This window comes from Gadus chalcogrammus, chromosome 4, assembly GCF_026213295.1.
Source record: "Gadus chalcogrammus isolate NIFS_2021 chromosome 4, NIFS_Gcha_1.0, whole genome shotgun sequence".
NCBI classification, from domain to species: Eukaryota; Metazoa; Chordata; class Actinopteri; order Gadiformes; family Gadidae; genus Gadus; species Gadus chalcogrammus.
The window spans coordinates 1,264,247-1,284,281 of record NC_079415.1 but is presented as its reverse complement, the minus strand read 5'-3'; the positions used below and the strand labels follow the sequence as shown (position 1 = coordinate 1,284,281).

Genomic DNA, 20,035 nt, shown 5'->3' with positions numbered 1-20,035 from the left:
CTAAAATCTGAAAAGATAACAGAAGACAATAACTGCTCTCACAAGACAAAACGGGCGTCCAGTGTATATGAGCTGAGATCAAAATTGTAAATGCGAATGTATGTTACAACATTTGTAAACATACTTAGGCTAATATTTTCACACTGTGATGGAGGGTGTAGAAACAAATCGTTCACACACTTGGTCGACACCTCAAATCGGCAAATAGTGGCCAATCTATTTTTTTTTTATTTTAGATGAAAACCAACAACAAATGTGCCAGCAAATGTGGCATGGTGGGTAGTTTCTTTCTCACATCTTTCTCCATCAGTGACTGCTAAAGAGCTCCTAAGCCCCAGCGACCAGCTCTCCCAGCTAACCCATACCTTAGTTTGACCATCCGGTCCTATTCCCACAACTCTGTTCTCTCCTGGACCAGTGTGATAAAAACCCAGTGACCTCTGCAGCTGCTCTCACACCATACATTGGTTAAGCGGTTAAAAAACTAAATCTCGCCCCCGCTCTGTGGAAGATAAGCTGCACTGCGGGAGAAGTCTTCATGTGAAAGAGTCGCTCGGGGTGGCCGTTCTTCGATTGAGCCCAGGTCTGTCTGTCAGCCCTGCGACAGTAGCACCACATCCATTATTAAACGCCCTGGCAAAGAGCCCCACACCCGGGAAATGTGGGAAAATATCAAGTGTCTGTTGTCGGTTGTGACGATGGTGTGATCTCCCTCGTGACACCAACTGACCTGCTGCGGTTTCCCGCTCTTTTATCTGCGATGCCCGCGTGCTTAGCAGTTAGGAAAGGAAAAGAGTTTAATAACTTGATGTTTAGCTTTTTTTTCTGTCTCTCCCCTTGAATTGATAAGAAACGACGACAAAAAAACACAAAAAATAACGAATTTATCGTAGGCATGAAATTAAACGATGTGGATATTTATCGAGCGGCTTCGTTGAATACTCAAATCTGATTGGTCAATTATGACATTTTACGATCTGTTACTCCTAGAGCAAGCCCCTGCTTTGAATATCAGACCGTTGCTATGAATTATATTCCCAACTGTAAACTCAAAGTCGTTGGGTTCTGTATCCCCTCCTTGGGTTTATTTCGCAATAACAAACCCCTTGCTGTGCAATGCGTACAATTTCCACATTTGCTACGGGAAGGTGTGATGTGAATATCCATCCAGTTCATTAGCTTTGTTTGTGTTTTTATTCTTTTTCAGCGGCCATGGCTCCAAATTCCCCGAGCCTCAGGAGAATAAAGCCAAAGTCAAATCCAGTGCCAAAAGTCTGTACGGTGAGTTCATTCCCCTGTTCAAACCTCATCTAACCACTCTAACCACTTCTGTACACCTATTAAGTCTGCCCTCCATTACACAAGAAATATCAACGTCATCAGTGTTTGCTGTTGGTGGGAAATCTCTGCCATGTCATTGGTTAGAAGACGTAGCTTTTACCGTAGCTTTGACCTAGCTTACTTTCTTCACTCAGGAGGTGAGATCCCCTGAATGGCTCTCGTGTATATAAGTAAAGGTGGTGCGTTAGGAACCCCGTCATCGAGTTACCGAAGGGTCGGATAGAGAACACGCACGCACGCACTTTAGCCATTAGGGTGGAGCTGTCGAGGTAAACACGGCGTCAATAGTGAACGCAAACAATGCCACACGCACCCATGCACTGTTTTAGTGTCTGGGAGAATAGGAACAATACTGGGTTAGGAGTGTGTTAGGGGATGGAGAGAGGGCCACATTGGGCTCATTACCCTCAGAAAAACAAAGAAATATATATTTTTTTATATAATTGTTTTTGAGCGTAGAACTATAAAAGGTTTGTTTTAGTAGCGTGTTTAAGTGTGTCTGCTCCTAACAAGGTGTGGAAAAACACTTAACATAGATGGCAGTCGGGCTGTTCACCCTTTTAGCAACTTGGCAGACGATGGCGCTGGCATAAAATACACTTGAGGTGGACTGCACACAAGCCCGTAAAAATGTGAACATTGCTATCTAATCTACGCAGCTTATGTTCCGAGGAAAGTGTGCAAGCAACCACTGTTTACTGTTTTTTTGGCTGCCCTCAGCCAAAACACCTCTGATTAGCCAAAAGACCTAGCACCAGAAACAATGCAACATAAAACCTATGCACCCAGACATTGTGTTTGACCTCAATCTCTTTCCAAATGAATATGATGAAGACAACGATGGCAGTGAGAGAGAGTCCAGTTAGGGCTGTGCTCTGTGTAGAACTAGTACTTGCATTGAGAGAGGAGTCGATCCATCGTTTACTTTCTGCGTCACCCGCTGTCATTCCTCAAGAGACACCATTTTAGTCTCTTCACCTTTGACCCCTCCCTGCTCGACCAATCGCAGGCTCTGACGGACCGTATTTCTTCCGGACGTCCGCTAAGCATAAAAAGAGTGAAAGTAAGACGAGTAAGCTGTGTGTGTGTGTGTGTGTGGGGGGGGGGGGGGGGGGTCTGTGGGGGTGTGTGTGTGTGTGTGTGTCACAAACACACATAGAAAAATACACACACACACACACACACACACACACACACACACACACACACACACACACACACACACACACACACACACACACACACACACACACACACACACACACACACACACACACACACACACACACAATCTCTTACTTTCTGTGTGGGTGTTTTTTGTTCTTCTGTGTGTGTGACGTGCGGTGAGTAACTGTGTACATATTTTTGATGACGTTAATCAAGCGATCCATTTCACTTGCCGCTCATGCGGTCATGGGGCCGCTCAGTACCCAGGACCCATCACTGTTGTTCCTCACCCTCAAGGGGAAACTAAACAGGGGAAGTGAAACTGCAGTAACAGCGCCCCCTCTGGTCGGTGACCGCGTCGGGTCCGGCTGATCACTCACCGTCGTTTGAAAAGCTAGCCCCAGGCTACCCCTGTGATCCAGGCTGTTCTCTCTGTGTGCGCGGTGGTACTCTTTCATGTTCAGGGGAACAATGAGAGAGAGCTGACCGGCCCTGTGCTCTGATCCGGCTCTCTGTCGATCTTTCCACCCAGCTGTAGCCTTAATATCAGGTGGGCTGGGTCATTGTTCCGGATTGTAAAGGTAATAATCCAATGACCTCATGACTGTCTACTTAGCCCAGGTACGCGGTTGTCCTGCGAAAAGAGACAGGTTGGACACTATTACAAAATGCAACAGCCGCAATCATCACAAAGCACCAAACACGGGCTAGGAATAATAAGAATTATGCAGTAACTTTGCATGCATTGCGTAGGTTTAAACATCTCCGCGGACAACTGGGATCACGGCCTCTTACGGAAAATCTCCAGTAAGTGGACCACTAGCCCCTCCCCTACGCCCCTACCCCCCACCACCACCCCCTCCTCCACCACCACCACCACCACCACCACCACCACCACGTGTACCGTCCCCAGCAGTGTTTCAAAGTGTCCGCTCGGTGACGCTGGCCTGAGCTGATCCTGAGTCTGTAGATCTCCACAGCTCCACAGTGTAGCTTGTTTGTAGTGTCGCGTCGTCGTACCCTGTCGTCTCAGACCCTGACCTCGTCAATCACCGTCTTGATTGGCTGAGGGCGATGATTGATGACGTGCGTCTGAAAGGTCAGGTAGTGTGTGGCTTTTTGTGTTGTGTTGTGTTGTGTGATGTGTGTGGTTTGATTCTACAATGAGAACCGAGTTTCACAGTAAAAGACCCAACCGCTCAGTTTACGTTTTTGGAACAATTAAATAAAATCCTCATCCTCCTTTTATTTTTTTTTAAAGAGCAAAGGAAGCACTACACCAAGACCAGCATCAACAGCCTGACGGACACATCCCAGTACCATGTGGAGGTAGGCGGGACCACACACAGACAGACACACGGACAGCACGGAACACCAATAGGACGGCTGGATGGGAGAGAGCCATACAATGTCGATTTAGAGGAACGGAACATGAATAAACAAACAAGAAACCCTCCTCAAACCCTTTCCTCCCTCCTTCTCCTCTCCCCTCCCTCCCTCCTCTCTCCCTCTTCCTCTTCCTCTCCCTCTCTCTCCCTCTCCTCTTCCTCTCTCTCTCTCCCTCTCCCTCTCCCTCTCTCTCTCTCCCTCTCCCTCTCCCTCTCCTCCTCTCTCCCTCTCTCTCTCTCCCCTCTCCTCCTCTCTCCCCCCTCCCCTCTCCCTCCTCTCCTCCTCTCCTCTCCTCCTCTCCCCCCCCCTCCCTTCCCCCTCCTCTTTCTCTCTCCCCCTCCCTTCCCCCTCCTCTCTCTCTCTCCCCCTCCCTTCCCCCTCCTCTCCCTCTCTCCCCCTCCCCTCTCCTCTCCTCTCCTCTCCTCCCCTCTCCTCTCTCTTTCCCCTCTACCCCTCCTCTCTCCCCCCTCTCCCTCTCCCCTTCCCCCCTCTCCTCCCCCCCTCTCTCCCCCCCCCCCCCAGCACCTCACCACCTTCCTGCTGGACCGTAAGGACGGCATGGTGACCGCGGAGGACGGCATCCGCCGGCTGCGTCTGCTGGACGCCAAGGGCAAGGTGTGGACCCAGGACATGCTGCTGCAGGTGGAGGAGAAGACGGTCAGCCTCATCGACCAGGACACCCAGGTGGGCGGGGCCTGTTGGCGTATTAGCTTGTTAGCATGTTGGCGTTAGCATGAGCCTAGCATACCAGGCAGCCAAGCATTCCGTATTTACAGGTGGGCGGAGGAGGCCGGGGGCGGAGCCTGTAAGCGTGTTAGCTTGTTAGCATGAGCCTAGCATACCAGGCAGCCAAGCATACCATATTTACATTTTACATTTAGGGCATTTAGCAGACGCTTTTACTCAAAGTGACTTACAATGAGTATATTTGTCATAAGAAGTGAGACAATATATCGCTGTCGGTACAGTAAGGATGTTCGTAGAACCAAGTGCAAGTACCAACAATCGCTAGGCTAACCCATTCCCCGTATACAGCAGTGATAGCTGGAAGAATATGGGCTATCTGAGACACATCGGTTATCCTTCCAACCAACTTTTTTAAATGTATTTAGTATTTGTTTTCATTGTTTTTTTACTTAACAACATTTGTGCAACTAGTCAAGCGTTACCCCATATGGTCGGGTAATCTGTGTGCGATTGCGCCACTGGTTCTGACGTTAACAATGTTTTTTAAGGCGTTAAAGGTGACATAATATACCACCAGGTGTGAGTGTGATTAGCCGGGAAAAATGTGCTTCTTCTGACATCACTAGTGGCCGTGTGTCCACCTAGATGCGTGCCGGGTAGATCAGTCTACCAGCCTACCCAGTGGAGCGCAGCAAACGTTGCTCATCTAGCCGTCATACATCTAGGTGGACACGCCCACTTGTGATGTCATAAAAAGCAGATTTTCCAAACGGCTTGTATAGTACGGTCCCTTTAAACGTGGTATTGATGGTAGCCCTGCTGGCGTGATGGACTGTGGGCACCACCGCGGTTCAGGTGTGAACCTTTAATTCCCCCCATGTGGACGACGTGTCGTGGCTTGACTCTGTTGTTCCCTCCGCGTTCGGTGGAGCAGAAGGAGCTGGAGAACTTCCCCGTGGGGAGCATCCAGTCGTGCCAGGCGCTGATGAACGCCTGCTCCTACGACTCCATCCTGGCGCTGGTCTGCAAGGAGGCGGGCCAGGCCAAGGCCGACCTCCACCTCTTCCAGTGCGACCACATCAAGGTGTGTGTGTGTGTGTGTGTCTTCTTGCACGCTATCCCTCTTTCTCTTGTGCTGTAGCTCTATACACTGCTTTATCTTTCGCTCTTGTCTCGTTCTCGCTCATGTCCCTCTCTGTCTCGTTCTCTCTCTCTCTCTCTCGTCTCTCCCTCTCTTGCTCTAACTCTTGCTCTATCCATCTCTCTCTCTCTCGCTCTCGCTCTCGCTCTCGCTCTCTCTCTCTCTCTCTCTCTCTCTCTCTCTCTCTCTCTCTCTCTCTCTCTCTCTCTTATTTATATATATATTTATATATATATATATGATTAATATGTCGCCCTCCCTTATATCTTTATCTTGTCCTTTCTCCGCTGAAGGCGAACCTGATCCAGGCGGACATAGAGAGTGCCATGCTGGACGCCAAAGCGGGCAAAGTGAAGAAGAGGCCAGAGGCCTTGAAGTAAGGCTCACTTTCACTTTTCATCTTCATACCGTGAATAAATAATGAATAGTGATCCTGTGATCTCATTGGATGTTCTCGTTCTCGTTCTCTCTCTCTCCCCCGCTCTCGCTCTCTCTCTCCCTCCTCCCATCCCTCCCCCCTCCAGGATGATTCTGAAGAGTGACGGGCTGATTCCCCCGCCCCCGGCTGCGCCCGCCCCCGCCCCCCCTGACTCTGTCAATCAAATGGATGTGAAGAGCAGAGTGGCTGCCTGGTCGGCCTGGACCAATGAGCAGCAAGAGAGTGAGTGACTCCACCAGGCCCCTCCCCTTTTATCAGCAATGGAAGATTCAATGCATTTTCAGCAGTGGAATCCAAGTGGGATGGTGAAGAGAACAGTCACATGAGTCAGGACTCATCCTGCGTCTCCTCCGCTATTTCAGGCTCTGAAACCGATTTCAGACTTTCCCCCTCAAGTTTTATCTTCCGAGTCGTTGGCAGCCGTTACCGGTCACAAGCAACGGACAGGGAACATGAATCTAACTTATAAAGGCTATTTAAATTGGGTCAATCCAGCTCAAAACTATCATATACTAATCTGACCAGCAGTGGTTGAATTTGTGTTTTCTTTTGTCTATTTAAAAAATTATTTACCGAACACAAGTTGAACACAAGTAGAGAGAGATAAACATTGAACGAGTCAAACGGGGACGTTAAATATATCACAGCTTACTACGTAAACTACAAAACAGGGCTGTTGTGCAACACGTTTGTGTAACACGTTTGTGTAACATGTTGTGCAACACGTTTGTGTAACACGTTTGTGTAACATGTTGTGTAACACGTTTGTGTAACATGTTGTGTAACTCGTTTGTGCGTTCAGTGCTGACGGACGACCAGGTGAGGCGCTACTCTGGCGAGGACGACCTTCCTGTCGGGATGACTGTGTTCCACGTGGACCGGGACGTGGTGAGTGCCCCGCGGTCTGCGCCGGCCTGCAGCCCAGACCTCTCACTCCTCCTGAACCCCAACCCTAACCCCAACCCCAACCCTAACCCTCCCTCAACCCCAACCCTCCCTCAACCCCAACCCTAACCCTAACCTCTCACTCCTCCTGAACCCCAACCCAAACCCTCCCTCAACCCTAACCCTCCCTCAACCCTAACCCTCCCCAACCCTAACCCTCCCTCAACCCCAACCCTAACCCTCCCTCAACCCCAACCCTAACCCTCCCTCAACCCCAACCCTAACCCTAACCTCTCACTCCTCCTGAACCCCAACCCAAACCCTCCCTCAACCCTAACCCTAACCTCTCACTCCTCCTCAAACCTAACCCTAACCCATGTCCTCACCTTAGGGAACGGCCATCTTGTCTTCCCGATGATGTGGCGGGAAAATATCTATGCATTTTTTCTTTAATCGTTAAAAATTAAAAACTATTTAATTAAATTTATTTTCTTTACATAAAAGCAGGAACCTGTCAAATAAGCAAGCATTTTGTTAATTCAACATAATGGTTTAGTTATTCAGGTTTGTTGTCTGTTCTACGCCAACTCCATTTATCCGTTTGCTTTCAGAAGCATCGGTTATTGTTGTTACGGCCGCTAATGTATTGCTGCCTGGGTAGACTTTGATATTCCGAGGTTTAATCATTCTATAAAGTCACCTTGTCAGTCACGTTGCCTTGAGTCAATCATCTCTCCAAGTCAAACAGTGGATTAGCGGCCTGATAGGAAATGCTAATGATTGCTACATTTACAGTTGGCGCTTACTTCACATTAAACCACATCCAAAAAAATCCAAATTTTATTTCAATTTTTGCTATTGGTATTGTTAGTAAAAAAAAAAAAATTGAAACATTGCATCTTCTGGTCTGAAACCAACCAAACATATTTACTAGATTTTGTTGTAATTTATCTTTTTGTTTGACAGAAAATCCTGAACCACATCCTGGATGACATCGAGTTCTTCGTCACCAAACTGCAGAAAGCCGCCGAGGCGTTTAACGAGCTCTCCAAGAGGAAGAAGAACAAGAAGGGCAAAAAGAAAAGTCCAGGAGGTCAGTTTCTGCTCCACATCTTCACCGTCCTCTTCCTCAGCAGTTGTGACAGTTCTGTGACTTATCCCTTATTCTGAATTATTTTATCATTTAAAATGATGTCATATGATTTCGATTTTAATCAACAATAACCTTAATCCTAACTCTAATCTCGTGTTCATATCAAACCCTGTGATCCAATAAATTGTAGAGGCCTGCCCATAGAGTGTAAAAAAAAAAAATAGTTCTGAGACGATCATGTAGTTTGTCTTTCTTAATGTGATGTTCTGAATGTGTCCACCAGAGGGCGTCCTCACTCTACGCTCACGGCCCCCGACCGAGGAGGAGTTCGTTGACTGTTTCCAGAAGTTCAAACACGCGTTCAATCTGCTGGTAAGGGGGTCCGTGGGAAAAATGCTATGTATATAGCGTACTAACCTAGTGGTTTACAATTTTCAGCACATTTTAACATTTTCTCCCGGTCTACTTCCAATCCACAGGCAAAGTTGAGAGCCCACATCCAGAACCCCAGCTCCGCGGATCTGGTGCACTTCCTGTTCACGCCACTGAGGATGGTACGTCATCACGTTCTTATCGGCAGAACTATTGATTTTGTATTGATAAGGTAACATTTTTTGTTCTTTATCGTGCCCTGGGGAATTCTTATTGTGCAAATGTTTTAGTTTCCTTGTAAAAATGTTTTAGTATCTATTATTCTTTGTAAAATCCCAGAAGATATTCAGCCCTCATGGGGTGATATTATGGATATTGTGGAGGTGTAGCGGGCAGCTCTGCAGCTTGAACCCAACAGGGCTCTTCAATATCATCTTCCTCATCTTCCTCCTCCCCCTACCCACAATCCTCCTCGTTCCCCTCTTCGTCTTACTCCTCCTCCTGCTCCTCCTCCTACTTCTTCTTCTCCTTCTCCTCCTCCTCCCTCTCCTCCTCCTCTTCCTCCCTCCTCCTCCTCCTCCTTCCCCTCTTCGTCTTATTCCTCCTCCTGCTCCTCCTCCTCCTTCTTCTTCTCCTTCTCCTCCTCCTCCCTCTCCTCCTCCCTTTTTGTCCTCCTCCTCTTCCTCCCTCATCCTCCTCCTCCTCCCCCTTCCCCTCTTCGTCTTAATCCTCCTCCTGCTCCTCCTTCTCCTTCTCCTCCTCCTCCCTCTCCTCCTCCCTTTTTGTCCTCCTCCTCCTCTTCCTCCCTCATCCTCCTCCTCCCCCTCCTCCTCCTCCTCCTTCCCCTCTTCGTCTTAATCCTCCTCCTGCTCCTCCTCCTCCTCCTCCTTCTCCTTCTCCTCCTCCTCCCTCTCCTCCCTTTTCGTCCTCCTCTTCCTCCTCCTCCTCTTCCTCCCTCCTCCTCCTCCTCCTCCCTCCTCCTCCTCCTCCTCTTCCTCCCTCCTCCTCCTCCCCCTCCTCTTCCTCCCTCCTCCTCCTCCTCCCCCTCCTCCTCCTCCTTCTCCTCCTCCCCCCCCCCCCCCCCTCCAGGTGGTGCAGTCCTCGGGGGGCGATCTGGCCCGCAGCGTGGTGGTTCCGCTCCACACCAGAGAGGCCATCGACTTCCTCCACGCCAACGGCACCGTGGACGAGAGGCACCTGTGGGTGACGCTGGGCGACGGCTGGACCAAGTGCAGGTGGGGCCCCCACCAGCACCCTCCTTCATGAGATCACTTTCACCACAGTAGGCCTGCAAGATAAATCGTTATAAAATCGCGATCTCGGTTCACACCTCTGTGGATTTAGTCTTTAAATTAATTCTATATATTTTTTATTTTATTTTTTGAAGCCTTAGTTTACAGGTGTGTAGAGCAGAGGCAATCTGCTGCTATATGTACAAAATAAATCATTCAGTTTTTGATACTGCACTTTAATCAGTTATAAAGGGCCATATGAAACCCAACGTGCTAGAGGTGCCAAAGAACTATTTTCGGTGCTGCCATTTTTTTTTGGGGTTATGGTTCACGTGTTCAATAAAAATGATATTTCGTGAGAATAAAAGCGTGGCTGAGAATCGTGAGATCAATTCTAAGCTAAAGAATCGTGATTCATATTTCCCCTGAATCGTGCTGGCCTACACCACGTCATCTCCTTTCCTTCTCTCCTCTGCCTACGGGTCTTTGAGGATTTAGAAAAGCGCTATATAAGACTAGTGTATTATTGTTATATTAGTGATAATAATAGATATAAAAAAAGGCTTTGCTTTGAGAAACAGGAACAGGGTGTGGGAATCATCAGAGAGGTTGTGGGTTGGATCCCTTCATGACGTGTGTGTGTGTGTGTGTGTGTGTGTGTGTGTGTGTGTGTGTGTGTGTGTGTGTGTGTGTGTGTGTGTGTGTGTGTGTGTGTGTGTGTGTGTGTGTGTGTGTGTGTGTGTGTGTGTGTGTCTGACACTGTGTGTGTGTCTGTGTGTTTGACACTGTGTGTGTGTGTGTGTGTGTCTGTGTGTCTGACACTGTGTGTGTGTGTGTGTGTGTCTGACACTGTGTGTGTGTGTGTCTGTGTGTCTGACACTGTGTGTGTGTGTGTGTGTCTGAGACTGTGTGTGTGTGTCTGAGACTGTGTGTGTGTGTGTGTGTGTGTGTGTGTGTGTGTCTGACACTGTGTGTGTGTGTGTGTGTGTCTGACACTGTGTGTGTGTGTGTGTGTCTGACACTGTGTGTGTGCGTGCGTGTGTCTGACACTGTGTGTGTGCGTGTGTGTTCCTACCCCCAGGTTGGAGTGGCCCAAGGAGCAGTACTTCCCCCCCTGCCCCCTGCGGTTCCGCGACGGCTGGGAGCCCCCCGCGCTGCCCCCCCCCACCCCGGGGCCCCTGAGGCACGAGCATCAGGCCCCCGGGGGCCCGCTGGGCGACGCCCTGGGCCACGCCGAGGGCCACAGACACGAGGAGGGGGGCCTTCGCCACGCCCAGGAGGTGAGTGTGTGTTTGGACATCGGTCGCCGTGGGATACGGGTGTTGATGCTGGCCGTCGTCTGTACCGTTTTTCCCATCGGTCGCCGTTGGATACGGGTGCTGATGCTGCCGTCGTTCGTACCGTTATTCCCATCGGTCGCCGTGGGATACGGGTGCTGATGCTGCCGTCGTTGGTACCGTTATTCCCATCGGCCGCCGTTGGATACGGGTGCTGATGCTGCCGTCGTTCGTACCGTTATTCCCATTGGTCGCCGTGGGATACGGGTGCTGATGCTGCCGTCGTTCGTACCGTTATTCCCATTGGTCGCCGTGGGATACGGGTGATGATGGTACCGTTATTCCCATCGGTCGCCGTGGGATACGGGTGCTGATGCTGCCGTCGTTCGTACTCCCATCGGTTGTTATCAGTCGACCCTGCGGCGGAACGGTAGTTTAGAGTGCTACCGATTTGAGTAAGATAACAGAGTGCAGCAGATTAGATTTAGTCCTTCTACAAGGAATAATAATAGCTATCTCAAAACCAGACAAGAGAACAACAGACAAGAGAACAACAAAGCCTTCAAATTACATTTGAAGGCTTTGTTGTTCTCTTGTCTGTTTAGATGAAAATAACATATTTCTTATATGATGGCAGATGGGATTAAACATTAATGCATGGTTAGGGTTAGCAGAGTGTCACATGCCCTTTAGTGATGAGGCCAACATGAGACTCAACATATGCGAACAACAAATACATATATTCCCCTTCAGCTAGAAGTGCACCATAAACCAAACAAACGTGTACAAAGAAGAAACCCATGCAGTTGAAATGTCTTCCGCACTCTCATCGTGCTGTACAACCACGAGCAATTTAAAAGTCTTATTCCAGTTTGTTTCTGTTTTTCCCGGTTGGCTGTAATAAAAAACACGTTTGCATTTCTGTCCCCCCCCCCCCTTCTCCCCCCAGTCGTCGATGAACCCGGGCGTCCCGTCGGGCGACAGGTACAGTCTGGCCAGCGCCTCGTGCGACCGCTCTCAGCCGCTGGACCAGGACATGGCCCTGGCCGCCTTCCAGCAGGCCGTCAGCCGTCACGTCGATCGGTAACCCCTGACCTCTGCCCCCACCGCCACCACCACCACCTCTGGGGGCAGAGGCGACACCGAGCCCTGGAGAACTGTCCCTGGTCGCGTGTTCTAAACCTCGCCGATCGTTCTCTCTCACGCCTCCTTTCAGAGCGCGACTGATTCGAGGCAAACTCATTTACATTTCAGGGATTTTGCATGAACCTGTTTGTAATTATGCTCGCATTCACACACCGACGGCGGCGTCAGCCACGCAGGGCGACAGCCGGCTCGTCAGGAGCAGTCAGGGTGAGGCGCCTTGCTCAGGGACACCTCGGCACTCAGCTGGGGGGAGCCGGGGATCGAACTAGCAGCCTTCAGCTACTAGTCAACCTGCTCTACATCCGGAGCTACTGCCGCCCTCGTCTCGTGTTTCTGACTATTACTACTCTCTTGGGCGGGGGTTTGTCTCTTGTGCATTTCCCTTCATTGATGTCGGGCTCTTCTGTTAGACTGCTGATGTCTTGGTGTGTTTTTCTATTCTGTGGCACGTTTTTTATTAATTGTTTTTGCGCTGCGCACTAATCGCTTCGTTCTGCTTGCGCTGTCGCTTCCGCGGATAATTCCTCCGTCTGTGTTCGCTGACTTCTTTCTTCCCTTTCTGTCGCACGAATTCCAGCAGGAAAAAAACACAGACTTTGCTCCACTTTCATTCACTCTGAACTAAAGCAGGGACATTTCTCCACGGTTTCCATGATCGGCAAATTCCCTTTTTATTTAGTACTAGTTCATTCCTGTATAACATCACCGTCCAAACCCCGTGTACCTATTCAAGTCCATGCTTCAGAGCCATTATAGTATTATTAGAAGAATATGTTGTTGTCTCTGTTTATAATAATATGTTTTGCATTATAAATTAATGACTTGTACGTGTTACCAGTAGTCTGATAAGGCTCAGAGTTGGCTTGTGATCTCGGAAATGTTTTTCCTCACCTCCTCCAGCATCGGCCAGCCAAAAATCTTTGCCAAATCTAAATATGACTTTGTGGCTCGAAACAACACGGAGCTGTCTGTGCTGAAGGACGAGGTTGTGGAGGTATGATGGTTTATTTTTATTACTTTCTCTTTCGCTAAGCAGCCTTTTATGGTCCGTTAATTAAAATGATCACGCCTACCGATAGCTGCTAGCTTTGTAGCGAGTGCCGACGTCGGTATTCTACGTATAACGCAACATCGGTATTTTGTTGTGCTTTGCTACGCAGTTGTCGATTGCCTTGTCCGAAGAATTTCACTGCCTAGTATGACCCTGTGCTGCACTGTACATTTGACTAATAAAACACTTATGACGTTTAAAGTGAACCCTAGGAGCTGTAACTGAGAAGTAGCCCTACTGAAGGCTGTCGGTGAACGCCTCACCCTCTTGACCAAAAACAACACATTAAGAATCCCCAAATGTGTGTTCCTGAGGTTCTGGACGACAAGAAGCAGTGGTGGAAGGTACGCAACGGCTGTGGGGCCGCGGGCTACGTGCCAAACAACATCCTGGAGACCACCAGGGCGGTGGACATCAACGGCAGAGGAGAGCCCATCTACAGCCACACTATACAGGTAGACTGAAGCCCCGCCCCCATACTATACAGGTAGAGTGAAGCTCCGCCCCCATACTATACAGGTAGAGTGAAGCCCCGCCCCCATCTACAGCCACACTATACAGGTAGACTGAAGCCCCGCCCCCATACTATACAGGTAGAGTGAAGCCCCGCCCCCATCTACAGCCACACTATACAGGTAGACTGAAGCCCCGCCCCCATACTATACAGGTAGAGTGAAGCCCCGCCCCCATCTACAGCCACACTATACAGGTAGAGTGAAACTCCGCCCCCATCTACAACCACACTATACAGGTAGAGTGAAGCCCCGCCCCCATCTACAACCACACTATACAGGTAGAGTGAAGCCCCGCCCCCATCTACAGCCATACTATACAGGTAGAGTGAAGCCCCGCCCCATACTATACAGGTAGAGCGATGCCCCGCCCCATACTATACAGGTAGAGTGAGGCCCGCCCCCACACTATACAGGTAGAGTTTTGGATAGAAAACATAAAAGGAACAAATAAAAAAAATCATCCACTTTTCAGAATCCCAATATTTTATTGTAATCCATAACCTTCTCATTTGAGTGCACACATCCTCTCTAACGGCATCAGTAACCCAGCCAGCCCTACATGACTCATCATTCCAACATTCATTGTGTTCCGACGTTTCATGATTCCTGTGCCCTGTGTTCATCTTCCTCTGCGTGACATTGAAGCTTATGATGCCAAAGAAGGAGTTTGAGTTGTTTAAGGTAGGGCGAGTGGCTCCGTGTGAACCGCTCCTCTCTCTAGTGTGGCTTCTCCTCTCCAGATGACTCCCCACGCTGAGCCTCCTCTTCTGTGTGGTTTGCTGTGCTGCTCCTCCACCTAGTCTTCGTAGGATTAGACCCTTTTAGGCTCAGTTTGCTGTTGGCATCCCCTTGTTAAAGGTCCCATATTATACCACCAGGTGTGAGTGGGATTAGCCCTTCCAAGCCATTTGGAAATTTTGCCTCTTCTGACTCGCAAGTGGGCGTGACGGATAGATGAGCAACGTTTGCTACAGTCCACTGGGTAGACTGGTAGATTGATCTATCCAGCGCACATCTAGGTAGACACACCCACTTGTGATGTCAGAAGAGGCAGATTTTCAAAATGTCTTGTAGAGGCTAATCCCAATCACACACCGGGGGGATAGTATGGGGGCTTTAAGACCCATTACCAATAACAGCGTTTGATGGATGATGGACGGTGGTGTTAGGTTGGACGGTGTGTAGACACACCAACACTGTTTAGTTTCCTTCATAGTCCGCCGTGCCTCGGTGACCAAAGTAAACTGAACCCAACCCTCGATTGTTGCCATGTTTGTAATCTTCTCCCCTCTCGCCCCCACCCCCCCGGACGCCAGCAATTACTGGGCGAGCTGAACGAGGTAAACAAGCCACGCCTCCTCTTCCCAACGCCGCTCAGATCTCAGGAGGGGGGGGGGGGGGGGTTAAGAGAGTAGCGAGCGCAACGGGTGTGGGATGACGGCCCAGTGATGGTCTGCAGATCGAGCCACTTCAGTCAGGTTGTTTTGGCCCTTCAGAAAGCGGCTGCAGTAGCACGCCTTTCACCAGAGGAGGCGCTGTGACTGAGGGTTAATCTGGGTTGTCCTCGAAAGGCGAGGTCGTTCCGAAGGGGAACTTGCGTACTATACACTCCACTGCCGGGCCTTTAGCGGCCTTTACACCAGGGGCCTGACAGCGGCATCAGGGCTCGAATCCTGGAGCTTAGAGGCAGCTGGGGCGGAGTTGAACTGGGAACAAATCCCAGGAGTACCTTTTGATTCGAACCCCCCCCTCCCCCCCATGCCTCCGCAGAAGCAGACCACCAAGGCGGACCTCGGCCCGGCCAAACCTGGCGGGGCGATGCCCATGCCGCCGGCCCCCGCTCCCCCTCCCCCGGCCCCGGCCCCAGCCCCCTACCGGCTGCCCACGCCCCCCCTGCCCCCGCCGACCGAGCCCCCCAGGCCGGAGACCTCCGCCTCGACCACCACCACCACCGCCACCAACGGCGGCGGCGTGCGTGAGGTGGGCCAGCATGACAGCGACACCGGGAGCGTCGCCATGAGGGAACGCCAGCGCCACCCGCCGGCCAGCCGTGAGTTCCCCCCCCCCCCCCCGCTGGGTGGAGTTCTGCATCGCTTGATGTGTTTCAGAAATCGATTTATTTATAGATAATATAGATTTGTTTATAGAGTATATCTAGATTTATTGGATGTCAGCCTCACATTTGGTGGCTGCCTGTGGTTGGCTGTTGTGAATGTGTTGAGTGTAGGAATGACAAGATGCTCCTATTGGTTAGAACCATTCAGACACTGAACCAATCAGACACTGAACCAACAAGAACCAATCAGACACTGAACCAACAAGAACCAATCAGACACTGAACCAATCAGACACTGAACCAATCAGACACTGAACCAATCAGACACTGAACCAACAAGAACCAATCAGACACTGAACCAACAAGAACCAATCAGACACTGAACCAACAACAACCAATCAGACACTGAACCAACAACAACCAATCAGACACTGAACCAATCAGACACTGAACCAACAAGAACCAATCAGACACTGAACCAATCAGACACTGAACCAACAAGAACCAATCAGACACTGAACCAATCAGACACTGAACCAATCAGACACTACCACCGTCTACCCAACAGGAGCATCTTTACCCTCCGCCTTAAACGAATGAAAACCTCAAACACAACGATTCCTTTGCGTTGATCCTAACAAACAGCCAATCACGCACCCTGACCCCTAACAAACGGCCAATCACGCGCCCTGACCCCTAACAAACGGCCAATCACGTGCCTCAACCCCGCAGGCAGGAAATCCAACATGGAGGAGGTGCAGGACGAGCTGATGCACCGGCTGACTCTCGGCCGCAGCACCCAGAAGAAGTTCCCGCCGCCGGCCCGCGGCGCCACCGGGAACGCCGTCAACATCACGTACGACTCGGCGCCCGACGAGGTCCGCGCCTGGCTGGAGCTCAAGGGGTTCAGCACCGTGTAAGTTCAGCTGCTAGGAGAGAGGAGGCTAGGAGAGGAGGCTAGGAGAGGTAGAGAGGAGGCTAGGGAGGTAGAGAGGAGGCTAGGGAGCTAGAGAGGAGGCTAGGGAGGAGGCTAGGGGGGAGGCTAGGGAGGACGCTAGGAGAGGAGGCTAGGGAGGAAGCTAGGTGAGGAGGCTAGGGAGCTATTGAGGAGGCTAGGGAGGGAGTAGAGGGGAGGCTAGGGAGGAGGCTAGGAGAGGAGGCTAGGGAGGAGGCTAGGAGAGGAGGCTAGGGAGCTAGTGAGCAGGCTAGGAGGCTAGGGAGGGAGTAGAGTGGAGGCTAGGGAGGAGGACGTTTCCATCACCAATCCTTGATTCTTCTTCTCTTGCTAAAACGCTGCTTATTTTATTCATTTTATTTTAATTAGTTTTTCTAGTGCATCATGAGATGTTGTAATGCTATTAATCCCCATTGTTTTATATTTATCTTCGTTCTATTTAATTATAGTGTTAGGGTTAGGGTTAGACCTGGGTTTCTTATTGTGACCATCCACACTGTTGTTAACCTCCACGACAATAACGAAAGTGATCTCTGGCTCCTCCCCCTTTCAGGACCATCAACAGCCTGGGCGTGCTGACCGGGGCGCAGCTCTTCTCCCTGAACAAGGAGGAGCTGAAGACGGTGTGTCCGGACGACGGGGGCCGTGTCTTCAGCCAGGTGACGGTGCAGAAGGCCGCCCTCGAGGTGGGTCCCTGAACGGCACCGGGGGGGGGGGGCAGGGGTCCGGGTCCCTGAACGGCCCCGATGAGATGACCAACGGGGTCATCGTAGACGTACTGTGATTGTTGTTGTTGATTCGTTGTTGTGTTGTGCTGTAATTGTCGGACCATGGATTGTGATATATATTCACTTTTAACTTGTTCGTTTTGTTTTACGACAGATTTTCTTCTTCAGACAGATTACTTTCATTTCTACCTTTTTTTTATTTCATCTGCTATTTCCCCGACTGATATTTTCTCCCCGGGTACTTTAGTGTAAAGCTGTTGCATGCTCTTTACGAACGCTGCAAACGGCGGTAGTTGTTGATTGGCGTAACGGCCGGTGGGGCGACTGCGGTGTCGTGTTGCCGTGCCAACCCCCAACTCTGGCAAGGTCTGGTGTGTGGTGTCTATCTCCCACTGCAGGTTTTCTTCTGACCCTTCCTCGATCTTCCGAATCTCTAACCACAAATTCATTAAAGGTATTGAAAGAAGCGTGTATGAAAGATTGGATGAGCTACGGGCTAGCAAACCAGTTAGCCAGTTAGCCGGAGAACTTTTTGAAGAGATACATTTTTTTCTTCGCTAGCCCTTTTGAGGCTAACGTGGCCCGAATCTAGTCTACAATAAGAGACTGCCACGCTCACTGCAAAGTATCTTTCAAAGTGGTTTCCTAGTCTGGCTAACTGGTTGACAGCCCCGAAACCCCATCTTAAGTATATCAGCAGTACATTAGCATTAGCATGTACGTTAGCCCCTGTACACAGCCCCACCCCCTCCCCCCGTCCTCAGAACACCTGTTCCCAGAATGCAACAGTTCGCCTCATCCTCATCCATCCCAGTCCCTACTCCAGTACAGAACCCCACCCTGTAGACGTAGAATATACTAAATGCTCTGCCTGGCTAAGCTGAGCTTGGAGACGGAGGGAAAAGCAACTCCACCTCGTTCGTCTGTCTGTCTGAGCTACGTTGTACCTGTCTCTCATTTACAAAACCGCTGTCACCGTAGAAACATCCATTCAAACAGGCATGGCGGGATTGTCCCATCAGGAAAAAAAAGCAGGGACGAATCATGGGTTTTTTTCTGTATTTATTTATACATGTTCACACGACGCATCTCATATGGACTACTGATTTAAATTGTAGTTCAAATATGGGTAACAAAACTACAACAACAAGTCAAGCCACATTCACTGAGCAGACTTACCACACTTACCTGCTACACCCCGACCCATATGGTGCGGATGGCTAGGAGGGCGAAGGCGCTTTGCTACGTGGCTTGACCCTGCGTCAGCAGTCCTGAAAGACCAGAGGATTATCTCCTGTGGAGGCTGCTGGAGGCCTGTTCAGCCCCTGTGAGCTGGCTCAGCCTCTGAGGCCTGTTCAGCCTCTGTCAGCTGGCTCAGCCTCTGAGGCCTGTTCAGCCTCTGTGAGCTGGCTCAGCCTCTGTGAGACTGTTCAGCCTCTGTGAGCTGGCTCAGCCTCTGTGAGCTGGCTCAGCCTCTGTGAGCTGGCTCAGCCTCTGTGAGCTGGCTCAGCCTCTGTGAGCTGGCTCAGCCTCTGAGGCCTGTTCAGCCTCTGTGAGCTGGCTCAGCCTCTGTGAGACTGTTCAGCCTCTGTGAGACTGTTCAGCCTCTGTGAGCTGGCTCAGCCTCTGTGAGCTGGTTCAGCCTCTGAGGCCTATTCAGCCTCTGTGAGACTGTTCAGCCTCTGTGAGCTGGCTCAGCCTCTGTGAGCTGGTTCAGCCTCTGTGAGCTGGCTCAGCCTCTGTGAGCTGGCTCAGCCTCTGTGAGACTGTTCAGTCCCGAGACGCTCCTCTGAGATTTCCCCAGCTTTACACACACCTGCTCTCCCTCTGATCTGAGTCCTCTCCCTCTCTCGGTCTCATGCTCTGTCCTCCATCTCTAACCTCTCTTTATTTTTAGATTGAATTCTCGTTTGACTAACTTTCTGTTATTGTTCCCTCCCCCCGACCATCTCTGTCTGTCTCTGTCTGTCTCTCTGTGTCTCTCTCTCTGTGTCTCTCTCTCTCTCTCTCTCTCTCTCTCTCTCTCTCTCTCTCTCTCTCTCTCTCTCTCTCTCTCTCTCTCTCTCTCTCTCTCTCTCTCTCTCTCTCTCTCTCTCTCTCTCTCTCTCTCTCTCTCTCTCTCTCTCTCTCTCTCTCTCTCTCCAGAGGAGCTCAGGCTCTGAGCTTCAGGAGATCATGAGGAGGAGGCAGGAGAAGCTGGCGGCCAACACCAGTGACTCGGGGGTGGAGTCATTTGACGAGGGCACCGCCCACTGAGAGCCCATCGGGGGGGGGGGGGGGGGGGGGTCATCACCATGACGACAGAGAATATTTATTTTAAAAAAGAAACGACTAATCATCCTGAAACAGAACGGACGCGCGGGGTGGGGGGGGGGGGGGGGGGGGTTAGCGGGAGAAAGCGATCGCCATGCCAACCGTCCGCTCACCGTCTTGTCGTTCCCAGGCCGCCGCCGACCGCGAGGAGTTTGTGGCGATAATTCGTCGCCGGCACGAACTTCTGGGCTCTCCGCCGTGAGGCCGAACTCCGTCGCCCAACGGCCGACGTTTCGGAACTCTGAACA

General features: G+C 50.6%; 1 protein-coding gene across 3 annotated transcripts in view; it reads left to right on the top strand.

The window, feature by feature from the left end:
• The window catches only part of eps8a (epidermal growth factor receptor pathway substrate 8a), a 37,704-nt gene extending 17,974 nt beyond the window's left edge, over positions 1-19,730 (top strand). For 2 of the 3 annotated variants that reach the window (XM_056587795.1, XM_056587793.1), the window contains exons 3-21: positions 1,208-1,281; positions 3,770-3,837; positions 4,420-4,581; positions 5,519-5,668; positions 6,019-6,101; positions 6,250-6,386; positions 6,967-7,052; positions 8,016-8,142; positions 8,426-8,514; positions 8,622-8,696; positions 9,604-9,749; positions 10,828-11,026; positions 11,973-12,106; positions 13,070-13,163; positions 13,535-13,675; positions 15,506-15,785; positions 16,524-16,707; positions 17,300-17,432; positions 19,620-19,730. In XM_056587795.1, coding sequence (XP_056443770.1) covers positions 1,208-1,281; positions 3,770-3,837; positions 4,420-4,581; positions 5,519-5,668; positions 6,019-6,101; positions 6,250-6,386; positions 6,967-7,052; positions 8,016-8,142; positions 8,426-8,514; positions 8,622-8,696; positions 9,604-9,749; positions 10,828-11,026; positions 11,973-12,106; positions 13,070-13,163; positions 13,535-13,675; positions 15,506-15,785; positions 16,524-16,707; positions 17,300-17,432; positions 19,620-19,730 — 2,473 coding nt within the window. The remainder of the gene's footprint in view (positions 1-1,207; positions 1,282-3,769; positions 3,838-4,419; positions 4,582-5,518; positions 5,669-6,018; positions 6,102-6,249; positions 6,387-6,966; positions 7,053-8,015; positions 8,143-8,425; positions 8,515-8,621; positions 8,697-9,603; positions 9,750-10,827; positions 11,027-11,972; positions 12,107-13,069; positions 13,164-13,534; positions 13,676-15,505; positions 15,786-16,523; positions 16,708-17,299; positions 17,433-19,619) is intronic. The other variant, XM_056587794.1, reaches the window with a different exon arrangement.
• Positions 19,731-20,035: the final 305 nt, after the last annotated feature.